The sequence below is a fragment of the Trichosurus vulpecula genome, chromosome 6 (genome assembly GCF_011100635.1).
Source record: "Trichosurus vulpecula isolate mTriVul1 chromosome 6, mTriVul1.pri, whole genome shotgun sequence".
In the NCBI taxonomy this organism is placed as follows: Eukaryota; Metazoa; Chordata; class Mammalia; order Diprotodontia; family Phalangeridae; genus Trichosurus; species Trichosurus vulpecula.
In genome coordinates this window covers 54,448,427-54,474,069 of record NC_050578.1, presented here as the reverse complement: position 1 = coordinate 54,474,069, position 25,643 = coordinate 54,448,427, and the positions used below count along the sequence as shown (strand labels likewise).

Below are 25,643 nucleotides of genomic sequence, written 5' to 3'. Positions count from 1 at the left end.
TGTTTGCTTCAGTTTCCTCAAGTGTAAAATGAAGATCATAATAATGCCCACTTGTGAAGATTAAATGGGATAATATTTGTAATATGCTTGGCACAGTGCCTGGCACATATAGGTACTTAATATATTCATATGCCCTTCCTTTCTCTTTCTTGAAAGTTAGGTCCTACTTAAAAACTGAAGGTCAGACAGTCTAACTCCCCCATTTTATAGATGAGGAACCTGAGTTTCATATGGATGAAGAAATTTATCTATGACAATAAAGTGACAAATAAAGATGATAAAATAATTATATAAAAAAAGAAAATTATAATTCTGACTGTTGCTAATTTTATTGTAATTTTTACCTCCTCAGTTGGTATAGGAGAAAGAGCTTAAGGCCCAGAGTCAGGAAGACCTGAGTCCAAATAAGGGCTTAGACATTTGTTTGAACCTGAGCAGGTCCACTAACTTCTGTCTGCCTCAGTTTCTTCAACTGTAAAATGGGGACAATCATAGCACATACCTCCTAGGTTCTTGTGAGGATCAAACAAGATGACAATTATAAAGTGGAACATACTCAGCACCATATAAATGGTAGCTATTATTATTTTTCAAATTAGCATTACCTAATTTGGGGTATTGATATATGACATTGTCATTGCCTTTTCCAGGTGATTTCCACTGATAGCTTTTTGTTTTTGCATCACCTACATTTCCTGACTTACCCCTTTCCCTTTTCTTTTTTCCCAGAGAGTCATCCCTAATAACAAAGACCAAAAAAGAGGAGGAAAAAGGTTCAGTAAAACTAACCTGTATGACATGAGATGAAGTAATCCCCTGCATTTTAACATGGGATTCATTCCTATGCATTATCAAAATTATCAAAAGGTGAGCAACTTAGCACCTGCTAAGGCCTTGTGCAGCCTCTCACAAGAGTGGAAGCAAAACCAGTTAACCAACTCACTTTCTCCTCTATCAAAGAAGTTCTGAAATTTTCATTTCAGATGGAGGAGAAAATACACATTATTTCTATGGTTTCATGGCAAGCATGAATAAAATATTATTTATGAATACATCATTACCACTTTGGCTAAACTTCATAAACTTGATGTTTTCTCTTTGGTTTTCTTTCCAGAAGAGAGAGAAAGGATCAGAATCAAAACACAACAGATTTGATCGACCTTGGTTGAGGTAATGAATGTTTATTTAGCTACGGTGATTGCTTAAACTTCAAATTCTTCACTGGGGACTCTGCTGCCTGGCACAATTATAATTTGGTCTTATTTTAATTCACCTTTCCCCTTCCCTTCATCATTTCTTATGCCATTCTCTTTAATTCGATCCCTGCCTATAATGTCAAGCTTATTTTTAATATGTCCTTACATAGAAAACGAAGATTGATTGGAATAATCACTCACATATCACAAATGACAAATCAGAGAGCTGAAATGATTTAAACCTGTAGTTAAAAAAATAAGTCATTGTGGAACTTGGGGGCTTGAAGAGATGGGAACAGGATAGTCAGGAGATGGACAGCACAATGAAAGTGGATGGTAATCCTTTGAAAGGGGAAAAAGAGTGCTCATGGAAGTTTCTATCTGATAAAATGCTAAAATATATTAAACCAAGTCTGATAGTCATTACATCAGACTAATAATAGTATTGAAACTTGCTTCAAAGTCTAGGAACAAAGAAGAATAAAAATTCTGTGCACAAAGAGAACAGTAATGACCAATCTTTCTAGGTCCAAGAACTTATCAGCAGAGGAATATGAAAATAATTTTGGAAGAATGGGATATCTCAAGATGTTTAATGAGAAGGAGCAATGAAAGCACCACTGAAGCATATAATGATTAAACCAACTGGGATATGCCATTGCTTTCATTATGGACAATTGAGTTAGAGAGTTTTTTGATAAAATAAGATAATGGCTTCTATTTTTCAAAGATATTATTATACATCAATGAGGAAATGATGAAGAACCCTGGTATAACCTGGCATCACTCTGCAACTCAAACATGCAGAGAGAGACATAAGAAGTATAGTATGTAACAAATTATTACTCATTTGTATAGGATTAGGGAATCATAAGTATTGAGAATTCCTGGATGAGGAGCCTCCTTCTACAATTGCATGTTGGCCCCTTCTATGAAGGCTTAGAAAGCTACTTAGAGCACTGGGAGGTTAAGAACCATGCCCTGGGTCATACAGATAGTGTGTGTCAGAGGTAGAACTTGAATACTGGCTTTGAAGCCAGCTCTAGCCATCATACTACACTGATTCTCATAATGTTTGAATGGCATAGAAAAAAATTAGGCTGAAAAATAACGAAAAAAAATAGATACTAACCACCAAGTAGGAACAAGTTAGTTTTGAAAAGTTAAGTGTTCAATTCTTAAAATAACTAATTTTAATTATTCTTGTTCTGTTCCTTCACTATGGAATTCTCCATTGGTTTTAGCCAGTTGTCTTGTAAATGGATGCTTTGAGTCAAAGGAAAACTGCAAGAGGTTGTGGCTGGATTACCACTAATCCATTACTAGTAACTGAAAAATAATTCAAAGGGAACATACAAAGTTGCTAAGAGTTAGTAGCTGAAATATAGTCCTCCTTTTAGTAATTCCAGGTTTTCACTTAAAATAAAACAAAACTATGATTTCATTAATTTGGCTGATTACTCTATTAACACAGATTTGCAAACATTCCTTTCTTTAGTACATGGTTTCACAAGTTGCTACCCTTAGAGGGTTTATCATCTGGGGGCCAATCATTTAATAATGAGCCTGATTAAGCTTAGCTGGGTTGATCAGTAGAGTGTAAGCTCTTTGAGGGCAGAGCCTGTCTCCCTTTTTGTATTTGTATCTACAAGCACATTATGAATGCTTTTATTAATACTTGTTTATTTATTAATGTTTGTTAATTGACAGATGGTTAATAGGGATGTACTTCATGTTAAGGCATTCCAGAGCTTGCATTGCCACTGGTTGGCTTTTGATAACCAAAGATCTCCTCTAATCTATGATGACAGGACTTTTGGAAAAGTGGAGAAAAAAATAGCAACCACTATTTTTTGTTGTTTTAATTGTTTGTAACTCTTTATGACCCCATTTAGAGTTTTTTTTTTTGCAAAAATACTGGAATAGTTTGCCATTTTCTTCTCCAATTCATTTTACAGATGAAGAAACTAAAGCAAATAAGGTTAAGTGAATAGCCAAGGGTCATACAGCTAGTAAGAGTCTGAGGCCAGATTTGAACTCAAGAATATGAATTTTCCTGATTCCAGGCTTGGCGCTCTATCCACTGTGCCAGTTAAGTGACTTGCCCAAGGTCACACAGCTAGTGTGTCAAGTGTCTGAGGCCAGATTTGAACTCAGATCCTTCTGACTCCAGGGCTGGTGCTCTACTCACTGTGACACCTAGGTGCCCCAACTAGAGTGATTTTTGCAGGTAAAATTAAACCATAGTAGATGATAAGCTTAATGGGGCTCAGAACTGAGAAACAGACCATCCAATTATTGTTCCAAAAGTATAGGAATAATGTCATGAGCTGTTAGTTATTTGTTAATCCATCTTTTGTAAAGGATATTATATTTATCTGGTATTAGGTGTTGTATGCTAGTCATGATAAGAATAAATTGTGTCATTTTGTCCCTTTCCGCTTGAGCTGTAGAAAATAATAGCCAGAAATTGTTCTTAATGCTAGCACCTTCTCTTTATTATCTCCAGTTTATCCTTTATGTATCTTGTTTGTATGCAGTTATTTTCCATTGTCTCCCACATTAGACTATGAGCTGAGAGCAGAGACTATCTTTTGCCTGTTTTATTTTTAGAATCTTCAGTGCTTTGCACAGTTTTTGGAATATAGAACGTGCTTAAGAAATGCATATTGACTGACTATCTGTCCAATAACAATTGAGGGGAATATTCGCTCCCTGTTATCTATCAGTATAAGTAAATACTTACTCCAGTCTCATATCATCAACTGCTTAATTAGAAATCTCTTAGTTTTTTATTTCCAGTGTTCTATTTGGGAAGAGGAAGTTGAAAGGAGATACCATGAACACTTGTAAAAATAAAAGAAATTTTAAAAATACATTAGATCGGAAAAAAAGAAATCTCCCCTCAAATTTTTTTTTTATTGGTGTAAAAAACTGAACTCATTCTCTTTTTTTTCCAACAGCTCACCCTGATGACTTCTCTTTTTCTTTCAGAGAACTATATTTCCCAGTCACCCAGGTTAGCAATCTCTGGTTTCCTTTGGCTTCACCTTTTCTCAAATCCCTCCCCCCACCCCATATTCAATTGGTCAAGTTCTGTTACATATTTTGTTCACACTTGTCACTTCCACTCTTTCCCTATTTCATCACTGGAGCCCAAGCACTTACAGCCTCACGACCAGGTGATGACAACAGCATTCTAATTGTTTTTCTGCTTTCTTTCCCTCCCTCCTGTAAACTATCCACTACTGGGCTTTAGTGATTGTGATTATGTACATCACAGCTCATCTATGTCACCTAATTTTGTGTGATCCATGTCTAGATCCTTCCACAAATCTTCCTCTAAGTCACAAATTCTTGACCTCTGATCTGTGGATAGATTTCCAGGGTTTTGTGACCTTAGATGGGAAAGAATAACATCTTTATTTTCACTAACCTTTGGTTTCCTTTGTCATTTTATGTATTTTATTTTATGCATTTATAACCATTTTACTGAGAAGTGAAACATCAGCTTCCTTAGACTGCAAAGGGAATCCATAACCCCCTCAAAAGGTTAAAAAGCCTTGTTTGAGGTCTTTTAACATTCTATCAAACACCAACCATTAGGTACATAATTCAAAGATGTCAAAGGAAAAGTCAAAGAACCCATATGTAAAAAATTTATTACAGCACTTATTGCTGTATTAAAGAACTGGAAACACAGAGAGCAGCCAACAACTGGTAAATAGCTGAACAAATTGTGGTATATTAATATGATGGAATATTTTTGTTCTAAAGGAAATGACAAGTGTGATGAATTCAGAGAGACCTAGGACAATCATGTTACTATCATATACAGGGAATCTCAAAAGTCTTACTGCAGTTTTAAGCTTGTTAATGCTTAAAACATCACTAAGACTTTTGGGATAGTCTGAGTTAAATTTAATATACACTAAAGAAAACAAACATAATCTAATGCAGAGTGAAATGAATAGAACTAGGAAAATAATAAGCACAGCAACCACAATAACTTAAAGGAAAACACTTTTTGAAAAAGACTTTGATTAATGCATTGAATAATTTTAATTTCAAAAGACTGATGATGAAGTATGCCTTCTGCCTTTTGGCAGAGACATGACAGAAAAGGGGTATAGAATGGCATGTGCATTTTTAGCCATACTGATGCAGTGAATCACTTTTCTTGACTCTACTTACAACTTGGAGCTGCCTAAGCCCAGCCATCTGTCCTTCCAATGTACTTTGGGCCTTACCATCTGCCTGTCAATGCACCATTTGGAGTTCTGTGTCTCTCTACACATACTGAAGCTAAACTGTCTCTTAAGTGCTGTCTTCCTCAATGAGATTATGAGTTCCTTGAGAGCAGGGACTCTCACTTTTTTTTTTTTGCTCCCAAAGCTTAGCACAAGGCTTATATAATGCACACTTAGTAAATGTTTTTAAATTCTTTCATTCATTCTGTTGGCTGAAGTCATGAGTAGTGATAAGGATAAAAAAGAACAAAAGTTTTAAAATGCACAGAGGAAAGCAAAATGTTCAGAAGGGAACACAAAGCAATCATGTTACTTCAATATTTAATATACACTTAGGAAGACAAAAAAGTACATAATGAAACCCCAGTTTTACATACAATATAATTTTTTGTTTTTCTTTTATAATACACATTTGCATTTAGACCAGGTTCATGATACAAAATTAAATTAAATATTAAAAATTCTATGGGAATGAGTGCAGCATAATGGATGCCCCTCTGTTATCCCTTTTAATGATATATCCTTATTATCTTGACCACTGTCATATCATCATTGCTCACACTACATTCATATACCACCTTAACTTTTGCAAAGCATTTTCTAGTTATCTCATCTGATTTTGGTTACTAGCAGAAGCCAGTGACATAGTTGCTATTCCCACCCCCATTTTACAGATGAGGATGGTAAGACTCAGAATGGCCAAATGACTTGCTCACAGTGTCACACAGCTCCCAAGTTTCTGAGGTGAGATTCAAGCTCAAGTCTTTTGGCCTTGAATATTTTTCCTATTTCAAAAGTTATATTGCAGGACTCTGCATCCTCAAAAGCCTTGGCAGTGAAATGCAAGCTCTTTTAGGTCCTACTATGATGGAAAAGCTTCAAGTATGACCCTGATGATGAACTGTGCCTGCCATCAGAGGACCATCCTAGCAATGGGTGGATAGACCCATCACCTGCCTGACCACTGGGTGATGATTTTTTCAGCTGTGGCAACCTGCACATAGCTCTCAGATTTTAAAAATTGCTCTATCAGCTCACTTCATCTGTCCAAATATTATTTAATATGTATTCAAGTTTTGTCTTTCATGAAAATGCCCCCAACTTCTCTGAATTCCTGCATTCTGTACTACTTCTATCATTCATTTGACATTTCACCATTCTGCCTTTAATTTTTCCCTGCCTATGTGTTTTATGTCCACAAGAGAGACGTTAAGGTCTTTGAAAGTAAAATTGGAATCATGATCTCTCTTTTCTTGTCTAAGATGCCCAGCTCATCTGGCATGCAGGCTGGGTACTCAGCATGGATTGATTTGTAGCTTGCTTTTATTGAGTGCCTGTGACATTTGTGACTCTGGAGAGCACAGAGCAGTTTAATACACATAAACATGTGATTTATTTGTGATATGTTGCCAAATGTATAAAATGGATTTTCTATGCTTGGGCAAAAATATTTATATTTGGTTCCAAATCAGGCATATTTAGGCAGCTAGCTACAGCACTGGCTACAGTGATGGGCCTGGAATCAGAAGATCTGAGTTCAAATACAGCTTCAGACATTCACTAGAGGTGTGACCTTGGACAGATTGCTTACCCTCCATTTGCCTCAGTTTCCTCAACTACAAAATGGAGATAATAATAATAGTACCTACCTCCCATGGTTGTTATAAGGATCAAATGAAAGGATTGTTATAAAATGCTTAGCACAGTAGTAGATACTATAAAAATGCTTACTCCTTTCCTTTCCCTTCCTCCATATTTAGACCTGCCCAGTTGCTTCAGAGGTAGTGTTGCTCAATGGTCAGAGCAAGGAAATGAGAAACAAACCACATAGATGCTACTCCTAACTCTGCCACTAACTCATGAGCAATATTGACCTCAGTTTGGTCCTCAGTCTTCTCATCTATAAAATGAGGGGTTGAACTACATGGTCTCTCATGTCATATCCAGCTCTTAAACTCTAATATGTAAGGAATTATATGAATGGAATTGTTTTAAGTGAAGTAAATCTAATCTTACATATATGTTTTGTTGTTAGTGACATGTCTGTTTAAAGGGAAATTTAGGAGTAACTCTCATCATGCATTTTGTTTATACTGTCAAAAGAAGCTAGAAACTGCTAAAATACTCAGCTTATTGAAAGTGAATTTTTTTGAACCATAAGATCATAGCTCTAGAACTGGAGGGAGCATCAAAGGCCATCTACTCTAACTCTTTCATTTTATAGAAAAAATCCAGGCCCAGAGAGGTTCTGTGACTAGCTGAGGGTTACACAGGTAATAAGCATCAGAAGTGAGATTGGAACCCAGGTCTTTTTTGTCTTTTGAACCATTACATTCCCAAAATCTCATCACTTTAGGGAGCTCTCTATGAGGAAACTTCCTCTGCCAAAGCAAATTGGTACTAGCTCTGCAATTTGTGATACTAAATAGTTTCCTGGGGGCACTGAGTGGTTAAATCACTTGCCCAGGATCAAAGGCCAGTATTCTGACACCAACATTCATATTTTTCTTCTGATTCAACAAGACTTTTCCCTTTCCTCCCATCCCCTCCCCTCCCCTTCCCTTCCTTCCTTCCTTCCTTTTTTCCTTCCTTTCTTCCTTCCTTCCTTCCTTCCTTCCTTCCTTCCTTCCTTCCTTCCTTCCTTCTTTCCTCCCTTCCCTCCTCCCTTCCCCTCTCCCTTCCCTCCTCCCTTCTTCTCTTCCTTCCTCCTTTCCTTCTTACTTTTCCTCCTCCCTCCCTCCCTTCCTTCCTTCCTTCCTTCCTTCCTTCCTCCCTCTCTCCCTCCATCCCTTTCTCCCTCCCTCCATTTCTCTGAATTTTTAAGTACATGCTAACTTCAACTTAGAAATCAATTGTGTTCCAAAAGTTCCCATGTTAGGTTGATAGTTTAGAAGTGTTGATACATTTTCCTATAGAAATTATATTATAAATATTGGTTAGATTACTGAGTAAGCCCCCAAAATCTATTTAACTGAAATAACAAATTTGTAATAAACAATATAATTACAATACATCAAAAGTCAAGTACTTCTGGTTTTGTCAATGTGAGACAGGAGCTTTCTAAAGCCAGCTTGAAAGGCTCCTGAGCTAATTGTTAAAATTTCAGGATGAGCATTTACACCTTGGAAATGGGCAATCACTATAAATCAGGGCTTGATTTATTATTTTGTTGATGGTCTAGACTTCAGAAAGTGATGGAGAGAATGTGACCAGCACAGATTGAACTTAAAAGAGTATCATGTGTACATGTTTTTGAGAGCCCATTGTTCAACACTGAGGTGGGATTAGGGTGGGGAGTGTTCCTTCCACGGGAACAAATCACAAACTGCTTGTGTATAATTTATAGTCTCAGGTAGGTTGGGTCACAGGGAAGTTAAGTTCCTTGTACACTGTTTCACAGATAGTAAGTGTCAAAGGTTAGATCATTGATTGAAGATTTGAAGGGACCTCGAAGGTCATCAAGTGCACCCTTTTTATTTTATAGATGAAGAAACTGAGGTTCAATGGGTTCATATGACCTGCCCAAAGTCACACAGCTAGTAAGTGTCTAAATTATTTATGCAATCAGAGTGATCCAGAAATGCGCAGTGGAAAGAGTGTTGACTTTAGAATTCCAGGACTTCAGTTGGAATCTTGGTTCTGCTCCTTATTACTCATGTGGCCAATAAGCATGTCATCAACCTCCTTTGTCCTCAGTTTCCCTATCTGTAAAGTTAGGGGTTTAGACCAGATGTCCTCCAAGGGCTCTTTCAGCCGTGGATTCCAGGACTACATGTTCAGCACTTTATCCACTAAGCTACTCATAATTACAGTGATAGTGGTAAACAAAACAGAGGGAGAATGACATTGAATAACAAGCAGCTTATTATTCATTTGAAATGCTAGAGCTTAAGGAGAAGCAGGTTAAATTAAAATATGAAGAGATAGTTAGAGATGTTTGTGAATGTTATGAAGGGGATTTGGGGGCTCCAGAGACTGATGTCACCACTTCTTTATTACATGAGATGTTGCTTCTGACTTTATGCTTTCCCTTTCCCTTGGTACATGCCTAGCTAGCACTAGGCCTCCTCTCAGATTTAAGGTCATGATTTTACTCCCAGGAGCAACAAAGGAGAGAAAAAGGAAGAGGGAAAACAATTTTGTTGAGGCAAAAGTTGCCAATGGGATAAAAGGACTGATTTGTGTTTAACTATGAGAGATAAGCAATTAAATGCATTGTTGAGTGGTGAGTAAAGACTAATAACAATAGATAGCGTTTATATAGTAATTTAAGGTTTGAAAAGTGCTTTACAAATATCATCTTGTTTCATTCTCACAAAAATCTGGGAGGTGGATGCTATCATCATTAACATTTTACAGTTGAGGAATTTGAAGCAGACGGACACTTGTAAGTGTCTGAGGCAGGATCAGAATGCTGATCTTCCTGTCCCTAGGTCTCGTGGTCTACCAACTGCCCTGCATAGATGTCTGAGAAGAAGAATGAAGATAGTTTGTAGAATAAGCCTATAGGTATGTGGTGGTAGACCATTCCCCATACCAGCAGTCAGAAGATGCCATCAACCTATAAGAGTTTGGATGCTTTTCAGCTAGAGCCGGGGGAGTGGCATCGAGATTGCAATGATGGGCAGAGGGACCTGATGAGGAGGGGGAAGAGGAGAGCATATTTTCTCAACCATTACATCAGATGCAAATAATGTATCAGGAAGGCAATAGTAACAACGTAGATGATAATTGTCAAAATGCCTATGTGGTTCTGTATCGTAAAGTATACGAGACTCTCCGCAAAGAAGGTGGACACCAGAGAACCATATCCCACAAGCCGTTTATCCAATCTATCACAGCAGTAAAACATTCCATACAAATATCACCACATGGAGCCTCGCCATCCCAAAACCTCCCCAACCCCCTGCTGGGGTCTTCCCCAAAACAAACTCACAGTACAGCTAAGTCAAGAAATGTTATCTAGAAAAAGATACTGGTTCATCTAGTAATCTATCTATGTGAACTCTATTAGTCAGTATTGATGCATACCTATAGTACAAAGAAAACTGTGAATCATTTGGTTTAATTCAACAGACATTTCAAGACAGTGTGCTAGCCTGTCAGGGAGGAACGTCATGATGCCTTCCCACAACAAGCTCTGAGTCTAACTGGAGCAGTAGATAAACAAATCTATTATAATTTGTCCTTTGCACAGCCTGTCTTCTCTGCCTGGAATGCTCTCTCTTCTTACCTTTGCTTCTTGGGATCTCTATCTTCCTCCAAGACTTATCACATCCTGTCATATCCTTCAAGAGGCTGTGCCTGATCCTTTCAATTGTTGGTGTGCTTACACTGACTGTCATACTTGTTACTCAAATGATATTACATTTATTTTGTTTATATTTGGTTTCTGTTAGTGTTCATGTTGCTTTCCTCACCTCCCATCTCAGTGGAATATAAGTTCCTTGAGAACAGGACCTGTGTGTGTGTGTGTGTGTGTGTGTGTGTGTGTGTTTCTTTACCTCCTATACCCAGGTCAGTGCCTGGGATGTAGAAGTCACTTAATAAAGGCTTGTGGATTGATTCATAGACCAGATGAGTGGAGGTAAGGACCTAAACTAGTCAGGCCACAGTAGGAATTGGAAGGAAGGTGTGAATTTGAGGAATATTACAATTAGACTCTAAAGGACTTGGTTAACAAATGCAGAAAAAGGAGAACAAGGAATCTAAAGGGACAAGGAAGTTTTGATCTGGAATATGCTATCAGAAGAAATGGGGTTCAGAGAAAAGACGAATTCAGCTTTAGATACAGTAATTGTAACTCACTGGGTAGTGACACAAAGAAGTGAACAAGACTGAAATGAGTGAACAACAACAACTCACTGAATGTCCAGTGTACTCTTTGGTTTTACAGAATAAAATGAAAGAGGCTTTATTAAGATGAAAAGGGATTTATTTGGTTAGGAATTTGATTAAATCTGATTTACCCTAAGGGATAAAGTTTCACACACATATACACACACACACACAAACTAAAACAAACAAAAGTGGAGCAACATGGCTTACTAGACTTATAATGTTAAGTATTTTGACATCTTTACACTTTGATGTAACTCTTCTTAGCCTCTTTCCACAGCCCCACTCCCTCCCCCCATTAGGTGTCTTCTACCTAGATGACCATCTAGCGTCTGGTTGCTCTTATATATATATATATATATATATGTGTGTGTGTGTGTGTGTGTGTATGTATGTATATATACATATATGTGTATGTTTACATGTGTATATGTGTACATGTGTGTATATGTATATGTGTGTATACATATACGTGTGTGTGTGTGTATTCAGGGAAGAATGGGACTGAAAGTCAAGGAGTAGTGTTGTGGCATGAAGGCTCAGAGCTGAAAGAGGCCTTTGACACCATTTAATCTAAAAACATCTTCCTTTCACCAATGAGGAAACTAAGGCCCCAAGAATTTAAGTGACTTGCCCAGGTCACCCAGCTAGTAAATGTAAGAGGCAGCATTAGAAACCCTGGTACCCCCAACTACAAGTCCAGCATTCTGTTCTCTATGCCATGTAGCCTCACTCCATTTAGATTCTCAAATAGCTTTGCAGAAACAGCTTTGGAGTCATCCTCCTGACCTTAGCTATAGTTCAACCTTTTGTCATAAAGCAAGATGCATTTGAATATGTGGGGGATGTGAATAGTGGAGAGTTTCAATAACATGCTCTTTCACCATCTCTCTAGCATTTAGGACTCTGGCATCCTCATATAATCTTGCCCAGGACCTGTAAAAGGACAAGCTTTTTCCACCTTTAAATAAAGCTAAAACAGCACCAGATGTTGAGGAATTTTGTTTCAGTTTTCAAAGTCCTCTGTTTTGGGGGGCAAATGCATTATATAAGGTGCAGAATCTTCCCCCCATTTTGAAGGGATGAGAAAAAACAACTAATTATTATAATACATTCCAATTTCTTCATTGTAATTTCTGGAAATAAGTTGTATCAGATATTTTTAGTTTGGAAACAGACTTTTTTTTGCTTACTTGCATAATCTAAAGGATTTAGTCACAAGGTTTGTTTAAATTATTTTTTCATATCAGCTAGGAGAGTAAATAAAAAAGCTACAGAACATTATAAATGTGATTTAGAAAATGTTATGCATTTTAATATTCTTATATTTGGTGCCCTGAACAACAGTTCCACATTACAGAATTGATAGAGCAAAGAACATATTTATCACACTTTAAGAAGACATGAAGTTAAAGATTTCTGAGGTTATCTATTTTTCACTTGTTTAAGATAGAAATTTGTCCTATAGTGATGTGGGAAATTTTTGCATTGGTTCTATCTATCCATCCATCTCTCTGTCTATCTATGTATCTATCTGTCTGTCTTTCTGTCTGCCTGTCTTTCTGCCTATCTATCTCTCTGTCTTTCTATCTCTCCCTCTATCTGTTTTTCTATCTGTGTCTATCTATCTATCTGTCTGTGTCTGTCTACCTATCTATCCATCTATCTGTATGACTGTCTGTCTTTCTGTCTGTCTATCTATCTCTCTGTCTGTCTGTCTATCTGTGTGTCTGTCTTCCTGTCTGTGTCTGTCTACCTGTCTATCTGTCTGTCTGTCTGTCTGTCTTTCTCCCTGCCTGTCTTTCTGCCTGCCTGTCTTTCTATCTGTCTGTTTCTATCTATCTGTATGTCTGTCTGTATGATATATGCACACATACACACATATACATGCATCTATACAAGTTCACAGACCCCAAGAACCACAGCTTGTTCTCTAAAAGCAGTCTTTAAGAATTCAGGTCATTTCCGTGCTATGATTAGGCATCAGAGTAGGATGTACATATGCACATGCTTAAGAGTCAGTTATGTCAGCTAAAGAGAAAATTACAAAGTGAAGTGAACCAAAAGTTGAATGTGATCAATAATCCAATTGGTCAAAAACATGTTCTGCCTTAAAGAAGCAACCCAGGATTGGGTAAATAAAATAAATAAACTTGTTTCCAAGAAAGCCATCAAACAGTTAGTTGACTAGCATTTATTAGATACCTACCATGTTGCAGGCACTGTGCTATTCATTTGGGGTATAAAGAAAGGCAAAAACAAACAAACAAACTGATAAAAACAATATTTGCTCTCAAAAAGCTCACATGTCTCAATGACAGAGACAGCATACAAATAACTATGTACAAGCAAAGTATATTTACATGATAAATTGAGGATAATTTGAGAGGGAAGGCACTAAGATTAAAGAGGACTCAGAAAGGCTTCTTATAATAGGTGGGATTTTAGGTGAGACTTAAGGAAGGCAGGGAAGCTAGGAGGTATAGATGAGGAGGTAAGGAATTCTGGGTATGGAGGTTAGTCAAAGAAAACTCTCATAGTTGGCGGATGGGGGGGTCTAATGTGAGAAACAGCCATGAGGCCAATCATTGGATTGCAAAGCATGTAAGATAATAAAGGTAGAAAAGGGCCCAAGAGAAGTCTATCAAATAAAGCAAATAAAAACATGTGGTTCTCCATTCTACCAAAACTCCCCAAACCCTATGTCTAGAACTGAGGAAGACTCCAGTTCAGACGAAGATGTGATTGTGGGTTGGTAGAGTTTCATATAGTTTCGTCAGATATATCACAGTCTTAGGGGAATAGTAGTTCAGGTGATGAGGGAGTATTAAATCCAAAAGCAACCCCTATTTATCTCAATTAAAGAAGTGATCAGAGTACACCAACGGGGGACAATGACAACCAGCTTAGATCACTTAGAAAATCAGGCTTACCATTGCATTATATTAATAATAAACCATCTAGAAATTTTAGAACTCAAGGTAAGAATGTCAAAACTATTGAACCAGTGATTAGACATATACAATACACCAAACAAAATAAGAGAGCCAATTACTCATACAGCCAAACAATTCTTTAACTGAATATATACAATACATGCAACTACAGTTTGCTCTGTTTTATACCATTCAATGTTGTTATTGAAAGGTATGTTTTTAGCTGTTTATAAAATTGTGACATATATGCTTTATGTGATTTTCATAATATATGTATTATGCTTATTATATATATGTATGTGTATACATACACACTATACACACATATAGAGAGCGGGGAGGCAATATGTATTATTGCCATATGTGTGCCATTATGTGTGTACTGTCAAGAATGAGAATCTTTAAAATTGCAAAATATGTGTAAACGCACATATATAATGTATATAGTGTCTTGGATGAAAAGAAATTTATATTGAGCTAACAGAAAATATGTTGATCATATGAAATATTTGAGGTATTATCAATTATGTTATATTTGCATAACCTTTGTTATTCAGATTTCTGATTTGCAAAGAATAAAAATATTTGGTAGTAGGGAAATGTAAGTTACTGTCCCTTTTCTTATGTGGACCTTTTACTTGTTGAACAAGGCAGAAAAGGGACATTCTTTGTGGAACACAGTACTGAGAGAACCTGAGAGAAAAGCAGCTCCTCAGATAAAAAGTTATGAGAGGACCTGAGGACAGCATAGCACCTCAGAGGGACAGGTACTGATTGATGGTAGATGACTGCCATGTATTTTTTCCCAGCAGCTCATCTGAATGTAACTTTGAAGGTTACTGGTGGGAAACTCTAAATCAGAGAACTTTTTGTAGGCTATGGTATATGGACTACTTCTATCGTATCTGACAGAAATATGGAATTTGGGGTTGCTTGACCTAAGCTAGAGATAGATAACTATGCAAAAAGAGCTGACTTCAGTAAAGAAAGTAAATGAGAAGTCAGATTCAGATAAGTCAGAACAGAAAAACTAAGAGAGGGTAAAAGATCAGTGAAGCTGATGGGAGAGTATGCACACAGAGAATGAGACATGAGGAGAAAGAACATTGAAGCCTATGGATCTGAGAAGCCAGTGGTGCTGAGAGGCTGACAGAAGCTAAGAACAATTGACTATACACTCTGCTATTGATGAAGGGAACTGATCTGACTGGAAGAAAGTTCTGCTATTTAAAAGAACTGATTGCAAGCAACAGATATCTATGCCACAGTCCAGATTCATGATTTGTTCCATGAATGTGGGTTTCCCTACTTAAGAATCTCATTGCTGAGTTTATAAATGTTCATGTTTCCTTAGAGCTGTAGATATTATTTGCATTAGTAAGGGAATGAAGAGATGGTTGTTTTAATTAATATCGTTTTTCCTTCTATTGAGTAAATCTCATTTTATGATTATGTTTGCTTTAGCCTTTTTGCTTAGTAAATATTTCAAGAGTGAGCATTAATGGTGTTATTTTTACTAATTTGTAAAAATGGGAAAGTCACTGGTGGGGGCTCATGAGCTATGGTAATGAATGTAAATGTGTATTTCCCTCACATTGAAGCTACCACCAGGACCCTGAAAGTGGGAGTGAATTGTAGCAGTGTAACCCTTTTCCTTGAGGAGCACTGCAAACTTCTATCATGGCTATAGGAGAGGTGAGTGAGTCAAGCAACCCAAGAAGAGATATAGCCTAAAGGGAGTCAGTGGTTGGTGCTATACCCTTTATAAATGTTATACTTAAAAATGTATTCGCAGGAAGTGTGTCATGATAGAAAGTACATATGCTTTTGACCTAGAATCAGAATGCATGGATTCTAAGCAAAATGAAGAAAACAATACTTGGACCATCTACCTCATAGGATTATTGTAAGGAAAATGTTTTGTACTGCAAAGTGTTATATAAATGAGCTATTATTAAAGCCTATTATAACCATAAAATATTCTGTAAAATTGCAAATAAGTCCATTCTTTTAAAACTCTATCTGTATTTGCATACGTGAGTGTATATATATATATATATTCCAAATTATAACACGTAATTTTAAACATTTTAATAAATAATCTTGACACTAAATCTTTTTTTTAGCCTCACTGATGACCATGTCCACTGGGGAAACTTTGGGAGATCTTATTTATTAAGTAAAGTAGGCAAATTGAACACTGTGAAATAAGCTTTTGCTTTTGGCCCTTTTCCTCCCTTTCGGTAACTGTGGTAGCAGTTTTGTATTCATGCAGTTTCCTTGTCTAGACTCCTTAGTCCCTTTTACATTAGTGTCTGAGTGTTGATAGATAAACTGCCTGGACAAATGAGGTCACGCCCAGGACATTCCTCAAAGCATAATAGTGTTATAATTTCCAAGTTGTACTTTATGTCCAGTTGTTAAATATTCAGCATTTCCTATCAGGATGTTTGATGAATATTTGAACCATCTTCAGCTCCTTAAAATGGAGCTGACCTAACAACCATAGGTTCTGGAAACAGCAACTATAGTTTTAAGATTATTCTTAAAGTAATCACTTTTCTTTGGTACACAGGTCATAGGATCACAGATTTAGAGCTCCAGGACATTAAATGCCGTGGAGACCAAACCCCTCATTTTATAAAGAAGTTAAATGACTTTCCCAGGGTCACACAGCCAGTAAGTAGAGTCTTCTTGACTCCATCTCCAGCATTCTAATCTCTATACCACACAAGGGGAGAAGTTTACTGGTTCAATTTGATTCAGCAAACACCTCTTAAGCAACTACTGCATGAAAGAGACTATGCTAGCCCTGATGCAAAGATGATTGATTAACAACTATTTTTAAATTGCCAGTTGTAGGCAGAAAACTATTTTTAAATAATATTTTTCAATTACAACATTCATTTTTATAGGGTTTTGAGTTCCAAATTTTTCTCCCTCCTTCCTTCCACTTCTCCCTCCCCAAGACAGCAAGCAATCTGATATAGGTTCTACATGTAGAAACATGCTAAACATTAGTCACATTATGAAAGAAGAATCAGAACAAAAGGGGAAAACCACAAGAAAGAAAAAAGAAGAAACAAAAAACAAAAAAAGTGAAAATAGTACGCTTTGATCTGTATTCCGACTCCATAGTTCTTTCTCTGGATGTCATTAGCATTTTGTATCATGAGTCTTTTGGAATTGTCTTGGATTATTGCCTTGCTGAGAAGAACTCAGTCTATTATAGTTAATCATCCCACAATGTTGCTACTACTGTGTCCAATGTTCTCCTGGTTCTGCTCACTTCACTCAGCATCAGTTCAGGTAAATCTTTCCAGGTTTTTCTGAAATCTGGCTGCTCAGTATTTCTTATAGAACATTAGTATTCCATTATATTCATATATCACAACTTGTTCAGCCATTCCTCAACTGATGGGCATCCCCTCAATTTCCATTTCTTGGCCACCACAAAAGAGCTGCCATAAATATTTTTGTACATGTGGGTCCTTTCCCCCTTTTATAGTCTTTTAGGCATAGCTCCAAATTTCTTCAGAATGGTTGGATCAGTTCACAACTCCATCAACAAACATTAGTGTTCCAATTTTTCCACATCACCTCCAAAATTTATTATTTCCCTTTTCTGGCATATGAACCAATCTGATAAGTGTGAGGTGGTGCCACAGAGTTGTTTTAATTTGCATTTCCCCTATCAATAGTGATTCATAGCATTTTTTTCATATGACTAAAGATAGCTTTAATTTCTTCATCTGAAAACTTAGAAAAATATCTTCGGTTTAAGGAGATACTGAGTTTAGGTAAGATATCCAGATAGTGGATGTGGGGTTAGACATCAACAAACACTTCCATTATTCAACAGACATTTATTAAACAGCTACTGTGTGCCAAGTGCTGTAGGCAAAAAAAAAAAAAAACAATTCCTGCCTTCAGACAGCTTACATTCTATGGGTAGGTAATTGAGGAGATATGTACACAAATAACTATTATTAAGGGAGCTAAGCCCACTGGAGAAGTCCAAAAATACTCTGTAAAATCTGAGCAGCTAGGCTGATAACTGAGCTGGTCTTGGAAAGCTGACCTTCCAAAAAAAAGCTAGTAGCATGTGAAAAAAAAAAGCTGAGGCATGAAGGAATGAAAGGAATGCAGGCACAAGAAAGGAAGATATTATATAAGAATGGGGGACTTGATGTTATTTTTATATTCATTTTTAAATTGAATTATTTTAATTTCTGAGGGCACAAGGAGAATATTTCACTTTAGTTATAACTTGCTAATCAGTAAATGGACAGTAGGCATGGTAGTGCCTACTACCTATCAGTAGGAGGACAGAGGCATGGTAGTGTTAGTGCTTTCAAATAAAACCCATGTCCCAAAGACTGGCTTCTGTCCCTGATTTAAACCTTAAAATCATTCCCTAAAAATGCCTTTTAAACTCTTACTATGAAACTTGATGCTTGGAGGAAAATTTGACACAACATAAAAACAACAGTGTCTGTGTAAAGATGTAGGCCAACTCAACATTCTTAGATTAAAAAAAATAAGTCACCAATGTCTAAAATGTCAATAACCTCTGATCCAGAGTTCCTACGGTTAGTCACATACTGCAAAAATGTCAAAGACAGAAGGAAGGATAGGGCTCTATTGCTGGAGCTATGAATTGATGGAGCCATTCTATAAACCAATTTGGAATTATATGAACAAAGTGACAAAATATCGATGCCCTTAAGTCCAGGGATCCCCACTACTAAGTAAATACTCCAAGATAATCAATGGTAAGAAGAAAAAAAAGATTTAGCAGCTATTTTTGTCATAATGAAGAACTGAATATAAAATAGATGCCCATTGATTGGGGAATGGCTAAATAAATTGTGGTTCATGACTATACACGGAATATTACCATTTTATAAGAAAAATGGCTATGAAAATTCAGAACATCGTGAGAAGATTTATATGAACTGATATAAAAGGAAGTAAGCAGAACCAGGGGAAGAACAAGAACAATAATAGCTAGCATTTATTTAGAGCTTTAAGGTTTGTAAAGCGCTTTACAAACATCATTTCATGCTATCCTCACAACAACTCTGAGAGTTAGATGCTACTATTTACTAATCCCTATTTTACAGAGAAGGAAATTGAAGCAGACAGTTTTAGTGACTTGCCCAGGGTCACTTGCACTTCTACTATATGGGTTCTTGTGGGAAAAACAACTTGTGAGATTTAAGGTATTATATGCTAAATATAACAATAAATAATAAAAAACATAAAAAGATGAGAAGAATGAGATGATGATGATGATGATAATAATAATAATAATCTCATTTGTATAGCATTATTTGCAATGCACTTTTTTCCCCACAATAACCTCATGAAGTAGGTACGTGAACTATTATGCTCTCTGCGGGTAGAAAAAAAGAGAGATAGAGAAAGGGAAGTGATAAGGGTAGTGAATAGAGAACTGGACTAAATGGCAGGAAGATCTGGGTTCAAGTTTTACCTTTGACATTTATCAGCTATGGCACAGATACAGTCAGTTCTCTAGGCAAATCTCTAACATAATAAAGTGAAGAGTAGGTTGTGATCTTTGTTAACAGAGGGAATTTTATTACAGTGAGTTCCCTACACCACTGGAATTTTAGATCTGATAGAAAAAAGTAAAATATGTAAAATAACATTATATGCACTTGTAGAAGAATTTCTGTAGACTAAACAACACTTAAAACCAAAAATACTAAGGATGGTTTTGGGTCCCCAAAGTGCATGAGCATTGTTTGCACATAATTTGAGAATAATGTGGCCCTTAGATCTTATTGGTTTCCATGTATGGTAAATAATAGTTAATAATAATAATGATGTTGTGTTGTTAATATTGGTGAGTTTTGCATTACAAAAAAGTGAAATGTCCATTTAGATTCTCCTGCCTGTAGAGGCACAGGCAGCTAAGTGGTGCAGTGGTTAGGACATAGGCCTTGGAGTCAGAAACACTTATCTTCCTGAGTTCAAATCTGGCCTTAGATACTTATTAGCTATGGGACCCTGGGCATGTCACTTAACTCTGTTTGTCTCAGTTTCCTCATCTGTAAAATGAGCTGGAGAAGGAAATTGCAAGTCACTCCAATATGTTTTCCCAGAAAACCTCAAGTAGAGTCACAAAAAGTCAGACATGACTGAAACAACTTAATAACAATAAAAATTCAGGGTGGGGGGGGTGGGGAGGCATAGCATAATAAATCACACAATTAGCATGAAGCACATTATCTTTGGACAGACTTCTCTAAGATGCCTTCGGGATGGATGAGGCTTGAGGTAGGAAAAGGACTAGATAACTTTTGGAGATCTCTTCCTACTTTGGGAGCCATAGAAATTCTTCAGTCACTGAGTAACCTGAGCCAAATTTGTTTCTTCTTGATGTACTTTTAACTAATTAAAACCTGCTGACTAGAAATGAATCTATTTGAAAGCATTCTTGGAAGAAGATATTTTAATCAAGGTATTCCTCCCCTCTCAATCTAGTTAGACATGGAGCATGTTGATGAATTCACCTTAATAAAAGGGAGGTGGGGAAGAGAGAATTAACATGCAATTAGCCAAGAGGTTAAAAGGAACAGTGGTACCTTTCTTTTGGCTTTGAGCTGCTCATGGTACCTGTCTGATGTGTCACCTGGGATCTCTCCTCCCCAGAGGGTAATTCCCACAATGGTGTAGGTGATGCCCATGACAAGTAATGGGAAGCAATACACCAGCACAGTCACAATAATATGGTACCTGCAATGGAAAAGACAAAGGTTATAAAAGCACCCTAGGAAAAGACATAGTTGAATTGGCTCTGGCTATGAATCAAAGAGGAAAACTTCAAAAAAGCTATGACCTCATCCTCTGAATGTTGTTCTCTCATTTAAAAACAAAACAAAACACTATGCACACCAAGCAATCTAAACAATGTTTTTGTTGCTGTTGAGTCATTTTTTCAGTCGCGTCTGACTCTTTGTGACCTCATTTGGAGTTTTCTTGGCAGAGATACTGGAGCAATTTGCCATTTCCTTCTCTAGCTCATTTTACAGATGAGGAACTGAGACAAGCAGGGTTAAGTGTCAAGGGTCACACATCTAATAAGTGTCTGAGGCCAGATTTGAACTCATGGAAAGAGAGCAGGCTTCTTGATTATAGACCCAGTGCTCTATCCATTGTGCCACTTAACAGTGTGAGGTAATGAAAACTGAAAGAAGCATATGACCTGAAGATGACAAACTGTCTTGTTTGCTGTTCTCCATATATGGTATTCCATCTTTTACCTCCATGCCTTATACAGGCCATGCCTAGAATTCATTTGCTCCTTCCTCCATCCCTCCTAACTTCTTCAAAGGTCAGCTGGTGTCATCTTACGCAGACTGATCCCCTAGTTGCTACTGCCCTCTCACTAGAAGAAACTTTCTATTTTGTCTTTATCTTTCCATGCATGTAGTGCCTCCCCCCACCCTCACCTTAATAGAATGTAAGCTTCTTGAGGGTAAAGCTTGTTTTATTTTTTGTCTTTTTGTTCCCAGTGACTAAAAGAATGCCCTGCACATAATAAGTACTTATTGAATGAATGGCAAAGTTAGTCCTCCAGAGCTACATGAATGAATTAACACAATTAATTTTTACTATGCCCATGTGAAATAAAAGGAACTAACTAGTTGTCACATTTCCTTTTTGAAGTGGGTTGGGACTTTGCTCTTTCTGTCAGATATATCAAAACAGTTATTATAAATCGATTCTTAAATACAAATAATATAATAAATATATATTATCTAAATACATATATTTATAAATATACAAATATTATATATAGGTTCAGATATCATAAATAGATCCATCAGTCTTCATTTTCCATCTGCTGAAACAATTTTGAACCAATTGTTTATACCCCTTGTTAAAGTCAGAGTATAACTGACTTGTCTTTTAGCAAGCCAGCAGAACTACATCCTTAAGTTGTTTAGGTGTATACACCTGTTACTCTCATAGAGGAAAATAGGACAGCATAAATTATTTTTAAAAATAGAAAGAGAAAAATTCACAGCAATTCTAAACAAAATGATGAAGTTACATGGACAATTCCTAATGCAAGAGAAAATCCTATGGTCTATCAGCCTGAGCTGCCTCCTTTCTAAATTTGTTTGCTTCTCAAACCATTTCTAGATGGTAGAGATAGAAAGAAGCATCCTTAACTGTTCTGGGACCTTTTATTTTAAAAGTCCTCGTAAATAGATGGGATGAGTATGATGGGAGAAAATGTAATCTATTAGCTTCTATTATCTTACTATGATATACATATGTGGGTTGAGGATCACCTGATAATCCTATTGACATGTGGCTGACATTTAAAAAATGAAGGGCTAACATCATTAAAGTAAGGGCTCTGAAGGTTAGTGTACTGAATATGAATTATTGTTATCTAATTTTTCTTAAGATCTTCTGTAATATCAATTAAGTTGGGACTTTTTACTGTTTTAGAATGATAAATTAAATGTCTCTGATTGAGCCTTACAAGGTTCAAAGCCTCAGGCCCAAACCCCTATCTAGTAGGTACTAAGCCTATGTGGGTGTGAAGCCCTCAGGGTTCTAAGGGGAGTTGCTAAGACCAGAGCCAATAGTAGGAGCCCAAGTTCTGGTCACTCAGATGATGTTTGATGATGGCTAAAGAGTATATAAAAAGAGAGAACAGAGCTATTTGTGGGGGCAGGGGTGTGGGGCTCTTTTTCTTGGAGGAGCGTTGATGTGGAGACTCTGGAAGCTGTAGTTAAAAGCCTTTCAGCTTGTGAACCCAGATGTTGATGCCTTCTTTGTAACTATGAATTGTATTTGGTCTGTTTATAATGTATGTTTGTAATTGTTTGTGTTTGCTATGCAGTTCAGGGTGCTGGCTTTTTCCCCTGAACTAAGGGAATGATATTTTTATGTTGGATTGAAATAAGATTGTTAACCCCTCAACATTACTTTCCTTAGTAAAGCAGATCAAAAGAACATGTGCTGGCAGTATTCTTGTTGTTGGACTTGTGTTGGTCTTTCGTCCCCACAACAGCTGCTAGCTGAATTGTTGAAACATCTTCCTAACTTTTTTCTTACAATTGCATCTTTTGGTGGTCTAGACTAATTGACAGGATTATTATTTTTTAAATTCCAAATTATTTTTCTTTTAAAAATATTTTATTTTTCCCAATTACATCTAAAAAAATTTTTTTACATTCATTTAAAAAATTTTGAATTCCAAATTCCCTCTCCCTCTCTCTCCCTCTTCTCTCCCTTCATTGAGAAAGCAAGCAATTTGGTACGGGTTATACATATGCAGTCATGCAAAACTTATTTCCGTATTAGTTATGTTGTGAAAGAAAACTCAGACTCTCCTCCCTGCCCCTCAAAAAGCCAAGAAAAATGAAGTTTAAAAAGTATACCTCAATCTGCATTCAGTTGACAGCATTATTACAAATAAATAAAGGGCAATCATTGTTGAATAATTTGTTATTTCTAAAGGCAAAAATCACTCTAGTTGAGAAAATACTGAAATTCCAGTTGAAATTAAGTGATATATAAATATTGTTATACATACTCACATGCATGTTACTGTATACAACATTTACTCCTACCACAGAAAGAGTAAAGGTAAGTAGCAATACAAAATAAAACATCTACCAAGTGGTAGTATTCCTACAACTTCCCCCAGGTCCCCTTATATGTTAAAACAGAGGGTTAATTCAAATCTGAGACTTCCAGGAATTGTGTAACTGAATATTTTCATCCCCTTTATCATTCAATGGAATATATTGTCTAAAATTCAAGTCCTTAAAAAAGAACATTTCCTCTTTTTGATTTTCTTAAATGTAAACCCGAAATATGAAGCACTCTAAAGCCTACCCTACTATTCCATGTCTTTCATGAGTCTTTCCTAGCCTCATCTTATTTATAAGAAGGATAAAAGATGAAATTAACTCACGTAAAATTCTGCTTTGGACCTTTTGGCCATTGTACATAGCAAAGCGTTCGACCAGGCATCACTCTTGTTTTGGAGTAAAGACACTGGGGAAGGGCAAGAAGGAAAGCCAGAATCCAAATGCTTCCAATGACAACTTTTGTGGCAGTTGCAGATAGTCTGGGTTTCAGGGGATGTATAATGGCCATGTACCTGTTTTGAACAAATCAAATTCTTGTTAGTAAAATGTGTTTCATATAGTAAAAGTTCAAAGTTCAGTGACTAAGCTTCTCTCTGTGCTGAAAAACAAAAAGAAGATGGGTAAACATATTTATTCCTTTTTTTAAAATTTATTTTTTATTTTTAGTTTACAACTCAATTCCACAAGTTTTTGAGTTCCAAATTTTCTCTCCCTCCTTCTCCTCCCCCCTCCCCCCCAAGATGGCATGTAATCCAATATTGGTGCTATTTATACCTTTGCATTGGACTTATTTACATAATAGCCCGGTTGTAAAGAAGAATTATTACCAATGGAATGAATCATGAGAAAGAAGAAATGAAACCAAAAAAGAAGGAAAAAAAAAGCAAATAGTTTGCCTCAATCTGTATTCAGACTCCATAATTCTTTCTCTGGATGTGCATAGCTTTTTCCATCATGAGTCTTTTGTAACTGTCTTTGAACCTTGCATTGATGAGAAGAGCCAAGTCTATCAAAGTTAATCCTTACAGATACTGTGTGCCTGCAATCTCCTGGTTCTGCTCCCCTCACTCAGCATCAGTTCATATAAGTCTTTTCAGATTATAATGAAGTCCATCTGCTCCTCATTTTTTATAGCACAATAGTATTCCTTTACATTTACATACCACAATTTGTTTAGCCATTCCCCAGCTGATGGGCATCCCCTTGATTTCCAACTCTTTACCACCACAAAAAGAGCTGCTATAAATATTTTTGTACGTACTGGTCCATTTCCCACTTGTGTGTTCTCTTTGGTATATAGCCCTAGAAGTGGTATTGCTGGGTCTAAGGGTATGCACATTTTTATAGCCCTTTGGGCATATTTCCAAATTGCTCTCCAGAATGGCTGGATCAGTTTACAACTTCACCAACAGTGTAACAATGTTCCAATTTTCCCTACATCCTCTCCAGCATTTATCATTTTCCTGTTTTGTCATGTTAGACAATCTGATAAGAGAAATGTGGTACCTAATCAATAGTGATGGGTAAACATATTTCTTTTTTTAAAAATATTTTATTCTGAACTTAAATAAAACAATTATTTCCATAACATAATAGAATGGGAAAAAAGATGATTATACATGAAACTCAAATCTATTATGTACAACTTGCTATTCTTCTAAAATATATAATAAAGTTATCATTTAACTTTCATTTTCCTCCCTTTCCACTCCCCCCAAATTGCTACTGTTAGACACAAATATGTGTACTATGTAAAACCATTCCATACATTCTTCT

General features: G+C 36.5%; 1 protein-coding gene across 1 annotated transcript in view; it reads right to left on the bottom strand.

Annotated features, from left to right (window-relative positions):
- The window catches only part of TACR3 (tachykinin receptor 3), a 96,953-nt gene that overhangs the window by 37,106 nt on the left and 34,204 nt on the right, over positions 1 to 25,643 (bottom strand). The window contains exons 2-3 of the mRNA XM_036764738.1: positions 24,191 to 24,379; positions 20,835 to 20,985 (exon numbers count right to left, since the gene is read on the bottom strand). Of these exons, the coding sequence (XP_036620633.1) occupies positions 20,835 to 20,985; positions 24,191 to 24,379 (340 nt within the window). The remainder of the gene's footprint in view (positions 1 to 20,834; positions 20,986 to 24,190; positions 24,380 to 25,643) is intronic.